The sequence below is a fragment of the Saccopteryx leptura genome, chromosome 1 (assembly GCF_036850995.1).
Source record: "Saccopteryx leptura isolate mSacLep1 chromosome 1, mSacLep1_pri_phased_curated, whole genome shotgun sequence".
NCBI lineage: Eukaryota > Metazoa > Chordata > Mammalia > Chiroptera > Emballonuridae > Saccopteryx > Saccopteryx leptura.
This window is the reverse complement of record NC_089503.1, coordinates 305,755,115-305,772,242: the sequence shown is the minus strand read 5'-3', so window position 1 is coordinate 305,772,242 and position 17,128 is coordinate 305,755,115. Positions and strand designations below refer to the sequence as shown.

The following is a 17,128-nucleotide window of genomic DNA, read 5'->3' as shown; positions in this document are numbered from 1 at the left end:
TGGACTGTGCGATCAGACAGGGTCTGGGTTTAGAAGGCAGCACAGTCTGAGCCCCAGTCGGTAAAATGGGTTAAACCTTCCTGACAGAGTTGTTGTGGGGGTTAAAATGAATGAGGAGTCAGCCCCCCACAGAATGCCTGACACACAGTAGGAAGCTGAATAAGTGTGAGTTTTTATCCTTCCCTTTACTTCTATCATCTCACATGCTACAGGCGTCTGAAGGAATTGAACTTGGAGCCAGGAGATCTGGGTAATCCAGGCTCTACCGCCATCTGGGTTTGTAGCCTCCTCAAGCCGCTCTCCTTCTCTGGGCCTCAGTGGACAGATAAGATGATAGAGTTGTTCTAAAAGTACTTGAGCCATGATCTCTCCTTATTCCAGGCCTATGGCTCAGAGACACAAACAGACCTCAGAGCGGTCGTGCTCCGTGTGACCCTGGAGAGTGGGGAGAGAGGCAAGAACATTGACACAGAGTCCTCTGTGACTCCCAAATCCAGCCACCACAGGGGAAGCCAAGCTGTCTCCATACAACCATCCCCTTGTTGCAGGGGCTAAGTCCAGTGGGGAGCTCTTTCCCCTGCAAAGCAAACTGGCCTCGCAGCCATCAAGTGGCCAGAAAGGGAACAAAAGCAGCAGGTCCAGAGGGCCAGACCAGGCTCAGGGGAGAATGTGCTCTTTGTCCCTCTGCAGGCTCCCCTCTAGCCTGGTCCTCGAGCTGGGAGGGTGCCGGGAAGGGGTTTCTGAAGCCCTTTGAACAGTTTTCCCAAGGGAAAAGGACTGCACAGCGAGGACTGCAGGGTGACTGGGTGCCCGATGGCCTGGGTGAGGGCAGGGCAAGCTCCCCACTACTGTGGGGCAGTGAGGTTCTGTGGTGGGACTGGAGATCTCTCCCAACTCTTAGCCCTGCCCCCCTCCTCATTCCTCTCTCCTGTCTGCCCGGCCGCTTTCTATTCTGTCTGTCTGTCTTGTATATCTGTCCCTCACTGTCCATCTATGTTGCTACTTTTTTTTTATTGTTTTACCATTCTGTCTCTCCCACTGCCTCTCTGTCTCTCTGTGTCTCTTGTCTCTCTGTCTCCCTTGCCACCTGTCTGTTGTTTCTTACCATCTCTCCACCTCTGAAGAGGCCTATGTGGCACTCTCAACTGCCTGTTTTTCTGTGTCTGTGTATCTCCATCTCTCTGTCTCTCACTTGGCTCCCTCTTCCCTGCTCTCTCCCCTACACTCACCAACTGTCTGTCCATCCCTGCAGGTACAGGCTCTGGGTAGATAGCTGCTCGGAAATGTTTGGTGGCCTGGATATCTGTGCGGTCAAGGCCGTCCACAGCAAGGATGGCCGAGATTACATCATCGAGGTGAGAGAGGCAGCAGAGGTCCTCCTGGCCTGGTCCAGCCCCCCGGCAGGCGTGCCAGAGGGGAGGGTCCAAATGTGGTCTCTGGCATGGCCAGCTGTGTCTTGAGTCATGTCCTTGGCACCTGCAGCCTTCACACACTGCCGCGTCCCCACCCTCAGCTGCAGTAGAGCCTTTGTGGCCAGGGTTTCTGAGCTGAGCCTCCAGAGCTATGGGCATAAGGTTGGACAGCATTCTCTAGCCCACGGTTCTAAGAGGGCGAGCCCATCAGGCTGGGAGTCTGTTTCATGGGGCCCCTTAGATTTCCTGTGTCCAACTGTGCAAAGTCACTGTGCAGAGTTCCCCTCCTCTGTTCATTCAACAAACATGTACTCTGCGGCTATCATGGGCTAGGCATGGGCACAGCTCTGGGGACACAAAACAAACATGGGTGTGCAGGCCAACAGGGAAGAAGGGCGATAATCAAGTTATGGCAGGGCACTGAAGGTTAGGAAAGAAGACACAGCTGTGCATAGGTGTGAATGGAGAGAAAGATGTAGAGAAATTAACTGTAAGAGAGGCTCGAGGGGGATGCTAGAAGATCTCCCACAACCTGCTGAGCCATATCTCTCACAGGCCCACAACCCCTGCTGTCCCCCACAACTGTCACCTACAGCTCTTTCGTCCTATATCCTCCCCCCACCATCAACTTCCCCTCTATGCTTCTCCCAATCCTACGATCCCCCTCTCTCCTCCCTGGCTCCTCCCACTTCTCTGTGGCCCCACAGTCCTCCTCTACCACCTCCAACCCCCTTGGTGTTTCTCTCAATCCCACAATCCCCCTCTCTCCTCCCTGGCTCCTCCCACTTCTCTGTGGCCCCACAATCCTCCTCTACCACCTCCAACCCCCCTTGGTGTTTCTCTCAATCCCACAATCCCCCTCTCTCCTCCCTGGCTCCTCCCACTTCTCTGTGGCCCCACAATCCTCCTCTACCACCTCCAACCCCCTTGGTGTTTCTCCCAATCCCACAATCCCCCTCTCTCCTCCCTGACTCCTCCCACTTCTCTGTGGCCCCACAGTCCTCCTCTACCACCTCCAACCCCCTTGGTGTTTCTCCCAATCCCACAATCCCCCTCTCTCCTCCCTGGCTCCTCCCACTTCTCTGTGGCCCCACAGTCCTCCTCTACCACCTCCAACCCCCCTTGGTGTTTCTCCCAATCCCACAATCCCCCTCTCTCCTCCCTGGCTCCTCCCACTTCTCTGTGGCCCCACAGTCCTCCTCTACCACCTCCAACCCCCTTGGTGTTTCTCCCAATCCCACAATCCCCCTCTCTCCTCCACAGCTGCTCTCATTTCTCTCATGCTCGCACAATGTTCCTCTCTGCTCCTCGGCTCCTCTTCCCTGCCCTCTACCACCACAGCTCGGTGACTCTCCACTGCTTTCCCCTAAAAATATCACTCTGGCCTTAGAGCTCTCCTTTCGCTCCCCGACTTAACATCACACCCACACCCTACACTCTCCAAAAGCACCTTCTAATACTCCCCTCCTGGGGCTTCTGAAACCACAGCTGAGGGGTAGGCATGGTGCTGACAGGACACGTGAGGAAGAGCCCTGCGGCTGCCCCCTTCCCGGGTGTGGGCTGCTGATGGGAAGCACATGCTTGGGATGACCACAGGAGCCGACTAGTCCTTCGGGCCCTAGTGTATGCACCGCTCCCTGGGACCCACAAGGCTCCGGACCAGGTGACTCGCTGGGCAGGGGCCCTGCTGTTCTCCAGCTGTGCTGGGAGGACTTCCCACTCCTGCCAGGGAGTGGGCGCCCTTGGAGGTGACGGTGACAGAGTCCGGGATGGATGCAGCCTCTCCTCCCCAGAAAGGCTATGTAGCTCCCACGGGTGAGTTGCATCTATATTTGCAAGTTTAGTCCTACTCTGGGAAACGGCTCCCCCTCAAGCCCAGGAACGGCTTGCCTCTGGGGGCCACCACACCTGAAATTCCCCCAGCAACCGGCGGTTCTCAGAGGAGGAGGTGAAGGGGCTGCATGCAAAATGGTGAAGGGCCCTCACGCTCGCTCCCCAGCAGGAGCCAGCTGCTCCCTGGAGGAGCTGTCCCCTCCTTCCGGAGGTGCCCTGGGAGCTCCACCCCAGGGGGAACCACGGACCCTCCTGCTGGGGCAGTGCATTTCTTGGATCTCTCCTGTCGGGACCACCAGACACGAAGTTAGGTCTGGCACACAGGCAGCCATTCATTCATTCATTCCTTTACCATTGAGCCCAGATCCTGGCTGCCAGCCCCTGAGCCAGGTGATGGGGATACAGCGATGAACACCGCCTCCTAGAGCTCCCATCCAGAGAGGGGGCCAGCCATCAGCAGGAGGGGGGCTACTGGCCTCCCCCCTCTCCATCCTGTGAGTTGAGCCCCTTCTCCCTGCATTAGCATTATCTCTGCCCCTAAAGCTCCTGGCTCCCTGCCTCCAGACATTCAGAAGGGTCAGAGATAAAAGACCTTTCACATGAAAAAAAAAAAAAAAAGATCAAACTTTGTGAGTTTGGACTTGAAAAGACAAGAAAACAACTTTCCAAAAATTTCCAGAAGAAAAAAATTTTTAAAGATGGCTTTTTCAGATTGTTTTTATCTCTCAAAAACATTGAAGAGTTGTTTCCCTTGCTTTGGGTTTAGGGTGGGGTCAAGGGAGAGGGGAGCTTGCTACCAGGAAGATAAAAGGTATTTTTCCCCAGTCTGGAAAAAAAGTAAAAGATCCAAAAATTCTGTTTTCTTTAGCCACCTCTGTGATGAGAGCATAACATTTGTGTGACATGTTTTGTGAAGATCCACTCAGGGAAAGACCCTTGAACTTGTCCTCCATGACCTGTCCAGGGAATAACATTGCTCACTGGAAAAATGTTTCCCTGGGGAGACCAGAGTGTCCACTTCCTTTGGCTGTGTCCACCATGGGGATTCCAGAGTGCTCTGACCTCAGGCTCCTAGTGGTGGCTGTTCCCACTACAAGGAATGCAGGAAATAGCATAACAGAAAGAGGTGGGCAGGCTTGGGGGAGAAGGGACACCTCCACAGTTACAACCCAACTCAGCCTGCGTTTACCGAGAGACTGGCTGTGTGCCAGGCCCTGGAATCGCAGGTGTCAGGGGCCCAGGCCCAAACCGTGAGGAGCTCAACCTGAGGTTAGTTTTCAGGACCTCGTTAGAATCAGCATTCACACCTATGAGTTTTGATTTTCAGCCTCGCAACTACAGTGGGTGCCCTAGACCAGTGGTCCCCAACCCCTGGGCCGCAGACTGGTACTGGTCCGTGGGCCACTTGGTACCGGTCCACAGAGAAAGAATAAATAACTTACATTATTTCCGTTTTATTTATATTGAAGTCTGAATGATGTTTTATTTTATTTATTTATTTATTTTTTTTGTATTTTTCCAAAGCTGGAAACGGGGAGGCAGTCAGACTCCCGCATGCGCCCGACCAGGATCCACCCGGCATGCCCACCAGGGGGCGATGCTCTGCCCATCTGGGGCGTCGCTCTGCTGCAACCAGGGCCATTCTAGTGCCTGAGGCAGAGGCCATGGAGCCATGCTCAGCACCCGGGCCAACCCTGCTCCAAGGGAGCCTCGGCTGCAGGAGGGGAAGAGAGAGACAGGGAGAAAGGAGAGGGGGAGGGGTGGAGAAGCAGACAGGTGCCTCTCCTGTGTGCCCTGGCCAGGAATCGAACCCAGGACTCCTGCATACCAGGCTGACGCTCTACCACTGAGCCAACCGGCCAGGGCCACGATGTTTTATTTTTAAAAAATGACCAGATTTCCTCAGTTACATCCGTCTAAGACTCACTCTTGACACTTGTCTCGGTCATGTGATACATTTATCTGTCCCACCCTAAAGGCTGGCCCGTGAAAATATTTTCTGACATTAAACCAGTCCATGGCCCAAAAAAGGTTGGGGGCCACTGCTCTAAAAGTCCCAGCTGGAAGGGTCTTCCCAGCTGCCCAAACCCCTCAGTTTACAGGTGATTAAAACAGTGGGCCCATAGAGGGAAACTGACCTGCCCAACATCACACAGCAAGTCCACAGCAGAACCTAAGCCTGGAACCCAGGTTTCCTGTTCCCAGTGTTTGCCACAGAGATAAATAAAAGGACTGTGCGGCAATGTGGCCTTGAACCTGCCACATCTTTGACCCATTTTCTCGTCATCAAGATGAGGATAATACCTGCCTCAAAGAATTCTGAGTTGTGTGATATCATCCACACTCAGTGCCTGGCACATAGTAAGTGCTCAATAAAACATAGCACTTATTAGTGTCCTTATCATTATGAGCTGGACTTATTCAAGGACTTTCCATTCCTCCATTCAGCAGGTGAATATTGAGGGCATACCTGTTAAACAGGACACAGGGCCCATCCCTGACTTCAAGGACTCATAGTCTTGTTGGGGAGACACAAGTAAACAGGAGATGACAGTGCTGTGGGGTGAGTTCTCCAGTGGGGTGACCAAAGAGGACAACAGGAGTACAAGGAGGAAGTGGCTTATCAGAGCTTGCTCAGTCAGCGAGGGCCTCCCAGAGGAAGGCTAGCTAGATGTTTTCTAATGGATGAGAGCCACATAAAGAGTGAGCTGAGGGAATGATGCGCATAAGGACTCGAATGAGGGAAAGAACCTGGTGAGTTCAGAGCTAGAGAAGGGGAAAACAAGATGGTGAGTTTGATGGAGGTGCGCTGGGTGAGGAGGCCTGGACAGGAGTGGCGGAGAAGAGCCAGCTGTGACAGCCTCACTCCCCTTCAGGACCTTCTGTGGCTGCTCATGCCTGGGGCCTTGCCTGGATGGTTGTCCTGTGTGACTTTGGGCAAGTCCATTCCCACCTCTGGGCCTCAGTTTCCCCTGCTGCAGAAATAGCGGGGTGGGTAAATACAATCTCTCAGGCCCCTCCCAATATAAGTGCTTTGCCTTCTTTGAGAAACCAGCCCCTCCCTATAGACTGAGTTTCACTCCAGGCTTATGTTCTGCCAGAGCTGGACAGAACAGGCCTTTCCTCTTTCCTCTTCTCTCTGAACCCTGGGTCAACTCAACCCATGTCATTTTTTTTTTTTTTTTTTTTTGGTGGTCATAATTGAACTCCCACCTCACTGCTTCGCTCTGTGTGGAAAGCCTTGACCTTGGGCCAAAGTTCAGGAAGCCAGCCCAGACCTTGGGCTGGGGGCCAAGGTGGGAAAAGAGGAGGCGGAGAGCAGCTCCCCAAAGAAAAGAGCGGTAAAGGTCAAGGAAGGCTCCCTGGCCCTCGTCACGTTTCTGTAGCCAAGCGAGTGCAGGCTGAATTGAACTGAATCCAGGGAGTTGATTTGGGACTGAGCTGCAGGGAACTGGAAGTCTCCAGGGTGTCATTCCCAGCTGGAGGCGCTGGACTGGGTGTTTACATGGAGAACATTGCCATCTAGTGGTCAACTCTATTCTGAGCTGTGAGCCAGCTCTCCTGTCCTGCTACCCTGGCATGGGTGTCCCTCAGGCATCATTTCTCTCCTGCAGGTGATGGACAGCTCAATGCCCCTGATTGGAGAGCATGTGGAAGAGGACAAACAGCTGATGGCGGACCTTGTTGTCTCCAAAATGAGCCAGTTCCTGATGCCAGGGGGCACAGTGCCCTCGCCCCTGAGGCCTTGGGTAAGGTCTTCGGAAACAAAGTGGACTTTGTAGCCATGAGAAATGTCAGGCTATCTGCAAATGGAGGGCCCTTGGATCCAAAGGAGATACCCCCCAGGAAGGAATCATTTGGGGAGAAAGGAATGGGGTGTGGACAGAAGCTGGGCATGGGGAAAGCTTCTACACCCTGCTCCTGATGGTAGACTCTGCGAGCTCCGAGGGGTTCTTTGTCCCTCCATCCAGGGAGGAAAACCTCACCTCAGATGGACTGGGTCATCTATGGGCAGAGATTATGAACATAAGTCCGTTGTCTTTTCTTTGTCCTCATACTGGGCCTGAGGAAGGAGCAGGGTGTGTGTGTGTGTGTGTGCATGCACACACGCATACATGCATGCATACATTCATGTCCGTGTACACACATGCCCTTTGTGTGATCCCAGGGCACCAGTCAATAGACCACTGTCTTCCGTTTCCCCATCCCCCAAACTCGACAAGCTCCCCTATAGCTCCTCCCCTTTGAAGCCCTCACCGGATCATTTTCCAGAGAATTTGCTAGCTTCCTAGCTTTCTGGAAAAACAAGTGTCAAAACCTGCTCCACTCCTGGCCCACAAAAAACTTGAATCTGTGATAACAGACAATGGAATAGTGGTTATACTTGATGGGGTTGCTGGCTGGGGGTGGAGTCAGGGGGGACCACAGGGCAGCCTTCTCCACTGGAAATATTGTCTTGATCTGGGTGGTGGTCACATGGGTGTATACCTGTGTAAGATTTCATTTTGTTGTACACTTAAACATTACACATTTTATGTAAGTTTTCCATCAGTAATGAAAAGATCTTTGTGAATCCTGCCCCCCCGCCCCTCCCCCCCCCCCCCCCAGAAGTAAATGGCTGTGGTAATCATAGCCAACTTCTCTCCTCTTCTTCTGCTCTAGGCTCCGCAGACTAAACCAGCAAAATCCCCCGGGGCAGCCCAGCTGGGGACTCCGCTGGGACAGCCCCAGCCACGCCCTCCCACACAAGGTAGGACCCACAGCAAGCCATTAGCAAAGCTGGTGAAGGGCACTGAGGGATCCAGGCACGATTTCTAGAAGGCACGCTGGAGAAAACCCACCTTAACCATTACCCACGGAACCTGTGCCCTCACTGTGCAGAATGAGTGAGACTCTAAGCCAACAAAGAGGGAAGGAAAGATGGAGAGTAAATTTAAGTACTTAATATGTGCCAGGCACCATGCTAGAGACTTTCCCATCAATTGGCTCATTCTTAGTCCCCAGTCACTAGGCAGTGAAAACTTTGGTGTTTTCCTACTATGGAGGTGGATGTAGAGGCTTTGTCCAAGAAGTTGTGACAAGAAAATGGCAGGTTTACACATCTGCTGCCTCAGATCTTCTAGAAAGAGTCTGTTTCCTGGCCACCAGTGGTGCCTGATGGCAGATTTATGAGCCAACCGACTAGAGCAGGGGTCGGGAACCTATGGCTTGCGAGCCAGATGTAGCTCTTTTGATGGCTGCATCTGGCTCGCAGACAAATCTTTAATAAAAAAAAATAATAATGTTAAAAATATAAAACATTCTCATGTATTACATAATCCATTCATTTCCTACCACTCATGTTCATGGTTGTGGGTGGCTGGAGCCAATCACAGCTGTCCTCTGGGATAACACTAAATTTTTATTGGATAATGCATAAGGTACACGGGTCGTTGTATGGCTCTCATGGAATTACATTTTAAAATATGTGGCATTTATGGCTCTCTCAGCCAAAAAGGTTCCCGACCCCTGGACTAGAGTGAGAAAAAACGAAGAAAGGAACACTATGGATAACCTTGTTGAATGAAATTGCTCCTCAAAAATTATTGTAGTGTTACTATTTAAAACAACACCATTTATTAGAGAATGAGAAAACTATCAATGATGTGGTGAAAAGAAATCATTGCAGTAACTAACTTTCTCCCAGAATGTCGGCTGCTCGGGTGTCTCACACACAGACCCGGGGAGGAGATCTGCTGTGTCCCCTCTGGCCTTCAGAGCCTTGGGCATGCTCACTGCTCCATTGCCAGCTTGGAGCTTCAGAGCAGAATTGCATCAAGAAGCCAGGCTGGGCAGTTTCACAGCGGTCTCTAAGGGTCTGCTTTCAAACCTACCCAAAAGAAAGCATTACTATCACTTTGTACCCCAACCTGCCTCCCCCCAGTCGCTTTTATTAAAATAACAGATTCATTGCTTCTTGGGGAAATCGGCCGTGGCCACTCAATGGCTTCTTCTTCTACAGGTCTTAGGTAAAACTCCACATTTCTCTTTTTTGCCTTTGCTTATCTTCTTGGAAAAGCAGAAAGCATTTAACAAAAGGGAGATTGCATAAGTTACACAACTGTGGACAAATGAACACGGATTCTTCTTCAGCAGATAAGAAGACTCCTTTTTTAGGCAAGTTACATCCCTCCTCTGAGCCTCAGTTTCCCCAATGATAAAGGAGGATGTCACTGCCGTTCTGTTTAGTGATGGGAGGCTGTCCATGAGATAGCGCAGTTGAAGCAATTAGCAAGGTGTCCAGCACAGAGGCAGTACTAAGTAGGTGTTAGCTCCTCCTGCTAATAGTGGACTGTTAATAGCAACTTATATAACTTTATGAAAGACTTATTAATAACTGGTATCTTACAAACAATTATAATATATGTGTTGTTCTTAATGATTTTTATCATTAACCATCGTTATAACTAATGCAGCCCCACCGCTCCCAGCCTGGTGATAGGCTCCCAGCTATTAATGTTTAGAAGAACTTATTCATCCCCCTGCCAGGCTCCTGGCCGTGCCTCTGCCCTCCCCTCTCCGTTCCCACTCTGCCTCAGGACTTACTTTTTAAAACTCATTTGAACAGAGCACTTTCTAAAACAGAGCGCTACTGTATTCTGGTTTCCTCTTGGGCCCAGAGTAGAGACATGCTTGATAAAGAGATATTATTTTAAGGGACATGAGGCCAAACACACTTTTAGTGAGTTGAAAAACAATCCATTTAAAACCAATTAAGATAATTAAAGAAAATGCTCATTGAATTCACATTCAGATTAACAAATAACAAGGCTAATTTAAAAACAATGCTTCCATTGAGTTCCTGAAATAACAAGATCACATTATTCACTTGTTTTTTAACTCACTGTGTTATTTTCAACTCGGTAAAAGTGGTTTTCTTTTAATAAGCCTCTCATTTTTAGCACCAATCCTGTGCTTAGGCAAATACTATATATATATATATTCATATATATATATGAGAATATATATATATAAAGTATATGTTGATATTTTTTTGTGTGTAACTAGAGTGCCCCTTGATGTATCCCAGGAGTATAATAGGGACTCAACAAAAAGTTAATAAATGAATCAGTGCATGTCTAGGTTTTCCAAGATATTGTCAGTGGGGGGTGGAGGGGGAGGCGACTTCAGATAAAAGTCGAAAACAGATGTTTTCTTTGACCTGCAGTGGGTTTAACAAAAAAGTAAGCCAACATTTAAAAATCGGGCTTTTATATAAACATGCAGATTTGCAGTGTCTCTCGGTAGAACAAGAGCTCTAGGAACAAACCTGAATTCCTACAAAGCAGACGTCCCTGACATTAAGGCACTGCTGCTCCTTGGACAAGGCAAGGACTCCCCCCATCTCAGGTCTTCTCCTCCCTATTGTCACAGCCACTGAGACACAGTGTCAATTGCTTGCACTTCTTTAGAGAAATGTCTCTGAACTATATTTTTACCTAAAAAGTGGGGGGAAAAATTTAAGCCACATGATTTTTCTGACGCTCATCTGATTTTTTTATATAAACTGCCTGGCCCTATAGGTGTTTGAGTTTTGAGACCCCTATAAGGTCTTCCAATCTACTGGGACTTATAATCATGAAAGAGGTCAAGAATGAATGAAAGCCACATGTGATCAGCTGCTAAACTGGTGCTGCCATTTTATCCAACCCAGTGCTATGCAGGCTCACAAAAACATTCTAATCGGGGGGTCAGGTGGCTCAGTAGCCCAGAGAGATGTGACTTACCCAGTCACACAATAAGTTAATGGCAAGGCTTGACTCAAGACCTGGGGCTCCTGGGCCAGTCTGGTATTAGCGCCACCGGACATGCAGACCGTGCCCTCAGTAAAGGGGACCAGCTGAGATGGTGTGAGGGGGAGGTCAGCAGACATCCAGTCCTTGTCCCCTGTGCCTTGCTCAAAGCTGTCTCCACTGAAGAAAAACAGCTTTTCTCAATTTGCACAAAGATCTGAGGACTCAAGGCAGCTCTGTGAGGTATAGCGCAGTGGTTGGCAAACCCCGGTTCACAAGCCACATGTGGCTCTTTGGCCCCTTGAGTGCGGGCTCAAAGGCCAGTTTAGGAGTACCCCAAATAAGTTCATAACAATGTACCTACCTATATAGTTTAAGTTCAAAAGATTTAGCTCACAAAAGAACTTTCAATCATTGTACTGTTGATATTTGGCTCTGTTGACTAATGAGTTTGCCGACCACTGGATAGTGGGAGGGAGAGAGGGAGAGAGGGAGGGAGGAAGGGAGGGAGGGAGGGAGGGAGGGAGGGAGGGAGGGAGGGAGGGAGGGAAAGAAAGGGATGGAGGGAGAGAGGAAAAGCAAAATAGGACCTTTGAGTCACAAGAATCTAGGTTTGATTCTTGGCTCTTCCCTTTACTGGAAGTGACGTGTTAAGCAAATTATATTATATCTAGGACTCAGTTTCTTTGTAAATGGGAGCGTTAATGCCTAACTTTCAAAGCTGTTGTGAGGATGCCAGCCCAAGGCCAGGGACAAAATTGGTGCTCAGCAGACACTAATGAAGCTCAAGTGAGTGGAAGTCTATTATGAAAGGGCTACAGAGATGGGTTGCAGCCCTCTTAAACTCTGTCTCCCCTATCTGAAGTGACCTCACAGCGCAGTGAGGATGAGCACAGGCACCCCCTCTCCCAGGGGCAGGTGGAGCCTGGGGAGGGAGACCAGCAGGCAACCAGCACACTGAGCTGTCCTGACACCCTGGATTGGAGGGTGAGGAGAGTGAACCTTACTGGCTTGGGGCCTTTGAATGCCAAAGTCACTGCTGGATGGCTTATGATGCCCTGTTGCTTGTAGGTGACTATATGCTCTGTGCAGTGACAGGGAGAAGCCAAGATCCCCTGTGGGCTTTCTGTAGCTATTCCTTCTCGTTGTGACACCTTAATGAGGCTTGGTTTCCACTTCTGTGGGATGAGACGGTATCTTCCCCCTTTCCATCTTCTGGGGACAGTGTCCACAGGCATTCAGAATGTCTAGCGTTTGACATACCACTGGAGACTGTCCTGCAACACAGACTCTAACAAAATCTGGCTGTCCCAAACCCCTGGTGACAGACTTGTTTCCCTTTATACCGAGAAGGCTGAGGAAGCTCCGAAGCCTGCACATGGCAGGTGCGCAGGCCGACCCGCCAAGTAGATGCTGAAACCCAAGTTCTAATGAGGCTGTAATGAAATACCAGGTCGGAGGGGCCTCTGGCGACCCCACGTGTGCTGAATGTGCCCGCAACATGACCACGAGGGCTTCCTCACTGAGGAGCAGAAAGTTGTTGTGAAAGTGTTGATGGCACAAGCACACAAGCACAGACTCAGAAAGCTAAATTTTTAAAAATGAAGGAATGAAAACAATTAAAAGGCTTGTTCTGTTTAAAACAAACAAAAATAAATAAATAAATAAAAAATAAAACCAGTATCTTTCTTACCAGCCTCTGTCTCAAGCAAACAAGACCTTGCTTCGGAAAGTTCTTAGAAAACTTGACAGAGCTATCCAAAAGTAAGGGGTAATTCTTTTGACTGTTTCAAAAGTAATGCATCTCCAGTGTGGAAAGTATCCATGAGCAAGGAAGGGGATGAAACTCCCTCATAGTCCGACCATTTTTGTCATCACCGCTCAGTGCCTCCTGTGTGTAGTGAGCACGTGTCAGACCCCAGCTACATCAGTCAGCTCGAGCTGCCAAAACAGAATAGCAGAGGCCGAGTGGCTGCAACAGCAGATACGTGTTTTCTCACAGTCGAAGGCTGGAAGTCCAAGATAAAGGTGCCGGCAGGATTGAAACCTCTTTCCATGGCTTGCAGATGGCCACCTTTTCACTGTCATGGCCTTTCCTCTGTGCATGTCTGCCCCTGGTGTCTCCTTCTCTTCTTATAAGGACACTGGTCCTATTGGTTTAGGGCCCCACCCTTATGACCTCATTTAACAATAATTACTGCCTCTAAAGGCCCTATCTCCAAAAACAGTTCCATTGAAGTTAGGACTTTAAAATATGAATTTAGAGGGCACACCATTCAGTCCAGAACACCACCCTGGACCTACTGTATTAGAATCTTTACTTTGACAAGATCCCCCTGGTAAATCCCATACACAATAAAGTTTGAGGCACACTGGCTTTAGTGCCTAACCTTCCTGTCTTTTTTGCATAACTTTATCATATGTGCAAAAATGCAATAAAATTGTACTGTTTTATAACCAGCTTATTTTGGTTAGCAGTATATGGCATTCATCAACAATATCCAATATGACTTATTATTCTGTGACATCATACATAATGACCACAACATATTCCATTATTTGGGTTTATCTTACTGTTTCTAATCAGTCAGGTACTTACATTGTTTTCCATTTTTTACTGTTTTAAAAATGCTATAATGAACGTCCTTGAAGCAACATTTGTTTTAAGCCATATTATCATAAGAACAATTTTAATGTAATAAAATTTTTTCACCCTGTAGGGGGCCCTCGCCAAGCTCAGTCTCCTCAGCCACCAAGATCTGGAAGCCCCTCCCAACAGAGACTCTCCCCACAAGGCCAGCAGCCCCTGAGCCCCCAGTCTGGATCCCCACAGCAGCAGAGATCACCAGGCTCTCCACAGCTGTCCCGGGCATCCTGTGGCAGCTCTCCAAACCAGGCCTCCAAGCCAGGTGCCACCCTCCCCTCACAGCCCCGGCCGCCTGTGCAAGGCCGCAGTACCTGCCAACAGGGTGAAGAGTCCAAGAAGCCAGCACCACCCCACCCTCACCTCAAGTAAGTCCTTTGGGATTGGGATTGGTATAGGGTGGAGTTGGGGTGTGGGTGGAGCTGGGGTGACCCAGGGTCTCAGATACAAAGGAAGACACACTGAGGCCTCACCCAGACTTGAATGGGGTAGAAGGAGGCCTAGAAGATGAACTTAGGTAGAGCCCAGCGAGGTGAGAATATAGATTAGGTCCTACCATGATCCTCCTGATATACATGCATCAGTTATCTCTTGCTGCATAACAAGCCACTCCAAAACTTGGTGGCTTAAGAACCAACCATTTCCTTTGTTCATAATTTGTTGGTGCAGCCATTTGTTCTGAGTTCCGCTCAGTGGGGAGGTTCTTCTGCAGGTGTCTTCTGTAGCGTTGCCAGATAAGATACAGGATGCCAAGTTAGCTTTGACTTTCAACAAACAGTCAAGAATGTGAAGCATAAGTATGCCCTCAAATATTGCATGGGATATACCTATACTAAAAAAGATTTGTCTTTTATCCAAAATTTAGATTTAGTCCTATATCTGTATTTACTAAATCTAGCAACCCTACCTCCAGGGATCACTCATAATGCTGCAGTCGTCTGGCAGCGTGACTGGAGCTGGATGGCCCAAGGGGGCCTCGGGCACATGTGTTCGCTGGTGCTGGCTATCAGCTGGGCCGCTCTGTCCATGGGTGTCAGCCTGCCCAGTGTCCTCACGTGGTCGAATTACATTCCAGAGAGGCAAATGCAGAAATTTCCAAGCCTCTTGAGGCCTAGTCATAATAGCTTCACCATGTCATTTCCTTCCATCCCCTACTTTTGGTCAAGGTGAGTCACAAGGCCAGGCCCAAACTCAAGAGGCAGGGAAATAGACTCTCGATGTGATGACCTACGAAGTCCCATTGTGAAAAGGTGGGTTACAAGGACAGGAGGAGTCTGCTCCGCCACTGCTGTATCGTCACTTGTGTAATCTGTCACAACACACATGTCCATTCTCTTCCCCCTCAAACCCATCTCTTGGTTTAAGGTCAGAAAGAGAGATGTCAAGTGTGGCTTTTATTGGAAAATGCCCTCCCTTCCTTCAATTCCAAACACTAACTTTGATAATCATAGTTTAACATGAGCATATACTGTCTACTCAGTATGTGCCAAGCACTTTTTTTTTGTATTTTTCTGAAGCTGGAAACGGGGAGAGACAGTCAGACAGACTCCCGCATGTGCCCGACGGGATCTACCCGGCACGCCCACCAGGGGCAATGCTCTGCCCACCAGGGGGCAATGCTCTGCCCCACCGGGGCGTCGCTCTGTCGTGACCAGAGCCACTCTAGCGCCTGGGGCAGAGGCCAAGGAGCCATCCCCAGCGCCCGGGCCATCTCCGCTCCAATGGAGCCTCGGCTGAGGGAGGGGAAGAGAGAGACAGAGAGGAAGGAGAGGGGGAGGGGTAGAGAAGCAAATGGGCGCTTCTCCTGTGTGCCCTGGCCGGGAATCGAATCCAGGACTTCTGCACGCCAGGCCGGCGCTCTACCACTGAGCCAACCGGCCAGGGCATGCCAAGCACTTTACCTAGTTGTTTTTTTAATTCGCACAAGCTTGGAAGTTAATAACTATTACTCACATTTTATAGAGAAGATATTTAATAGTATTAAATAAGAGAAAAAAGATTAAATAACTTGCCAAAATTTCCACTCACTGTTAGAGCTGAGATTGAACACAGGGCATCTAGTCTAGTCCATGGATCGTGCTAACCATCATTTTTTAATACATTCCCATGACTCAAAAATCTAAGATATCAAAGCTGTGCATAGATAAACCTTACTCCCACCTTATTCCCATCCAGTGCTTTCCTGCCTCCTGCTCCCCAGAAGTCAGCTCCTTGTGTATTCCTCCATAGTTTCCTTATATCAGGGGTCCCCAAACTTTTTACACAGGGGGCCAGTTCACTGTCCCTCAGACCATTGGAGGGCCGGACTATAAAAAAAAACAACTATGAACAAATCCCTATGCACACTGCACATATCTTATTTTAAAGTAAAAAACAAAACAAAACAGGAACAAATACAATATTTAAAATAAAGAACAAGTAAATTTAAATCAACAAACTGACCAGTATTTCAATGGGAACTATGCTCCTCTCACTGACCACCAATGAAAGAGGTGCTCCTTCTGGAAGTGCGGCGGGGGCCGGATAAATGGCCTCAGGGGGCCACATGCGGCCCGTGGGCCATAGTTTGGGGACCCCTGCCTTATATGAATATGAAAATATTTTCATTTTCTCCTCCCATTGATTTTTTTTACACTATCCATACCATTCTTTTGCTTGTTTTTTACTCTTAACAATAAATGCTGGAGTCAGCTCATTGAAATTTCTCCTTTTCATAGCTGTAGAGTATTCTACCATATAGTTGTGCTATAATTTATCTTACTAATCCACCATAAATAAAAATTTGGTCTCTTACAAAGAAGACTGCAATGAATAACTGAGCACATGCTACTCCTTACATGTGCAGGATCAGCTATAGAGAAAAACACATATAATAATATCGTTGGATCAAAGGATAAATGTGTTTGGTTTGCTAGATATCAGCAAGTGACCCTTCAGGCAATAGGGTATAGTGGCTGAAAGCACAAACTTCTAAAGTCAAACTGTCTGGGTTCAAATCCCATCTCTACCACTTTAAAGCTGCATGACCTCAGAAAAATTACTTAACCTCTCTTTGCTTCCTCACTTGGAAAATGAGGACAACAGTACTTATTGCACAAGGGTTGTTACAAGGATTAAAATGAGCTTACGCACAGTTAGTGCCTGGAGGGCTGTTGGCACGGTACAACACACCTGTGGCAGCCTAGCTAATCACAGGACAGGTGAGGCCTTTGGGACTTCAACGCCAGATTTGGACACTGATCGTATAGTAATCTAGCTAGAAACGCTAAATCTCCTGGGATATTGCTCCAAAGTCTTGTTTGGTTCAATTCAAGTTGGCAGGCATTTATCAAATGGCTATTCTGTGCCTAGTCCTGGATAAGGCCCTGTGCAGAATTCGCAATGGGTAAAAGTCCCTGTGTGAAAGATTTTGATTTTTTTTATCGTGATCACAAGACCTTGTGTGGATCTCTTAAATCTGGGAGACA

General features: G+C 48.9%; 1 protein-coding gene across 2 annotated transcripts in view; it reads left to right on the top strand.

The window, feature by feature from the left end:
• The window catches only part of SYN3 (synapsin III), a 445,360-nt gene that overhangs the window by 421,839 nt on the left and 6,393 nt on the right, over positions 1–17,128 (top strand). For both annotated transcript variants that reach the window (XM_066358238.1, XM_066358237.1), the window contains exons 10-13: positions 1,253–1,355; positions 6,860–6,994; positions 7,908–7,995; positions 13,738–14,029. In XM_066358238.1, coding sequence (XP_066214335.1) covers positions 1,253–1,355; positions 6,860–6,994; positions 7,908–7,995; positions 13,738–14,029 — 618 coding nt within the window. The remainder of the gene's footprint in view (positions 1–1,252; positions 1,356–6,859; positions 6,995–7,907; positions 7,996–13,737; positions 14,030–17,128) is intronic.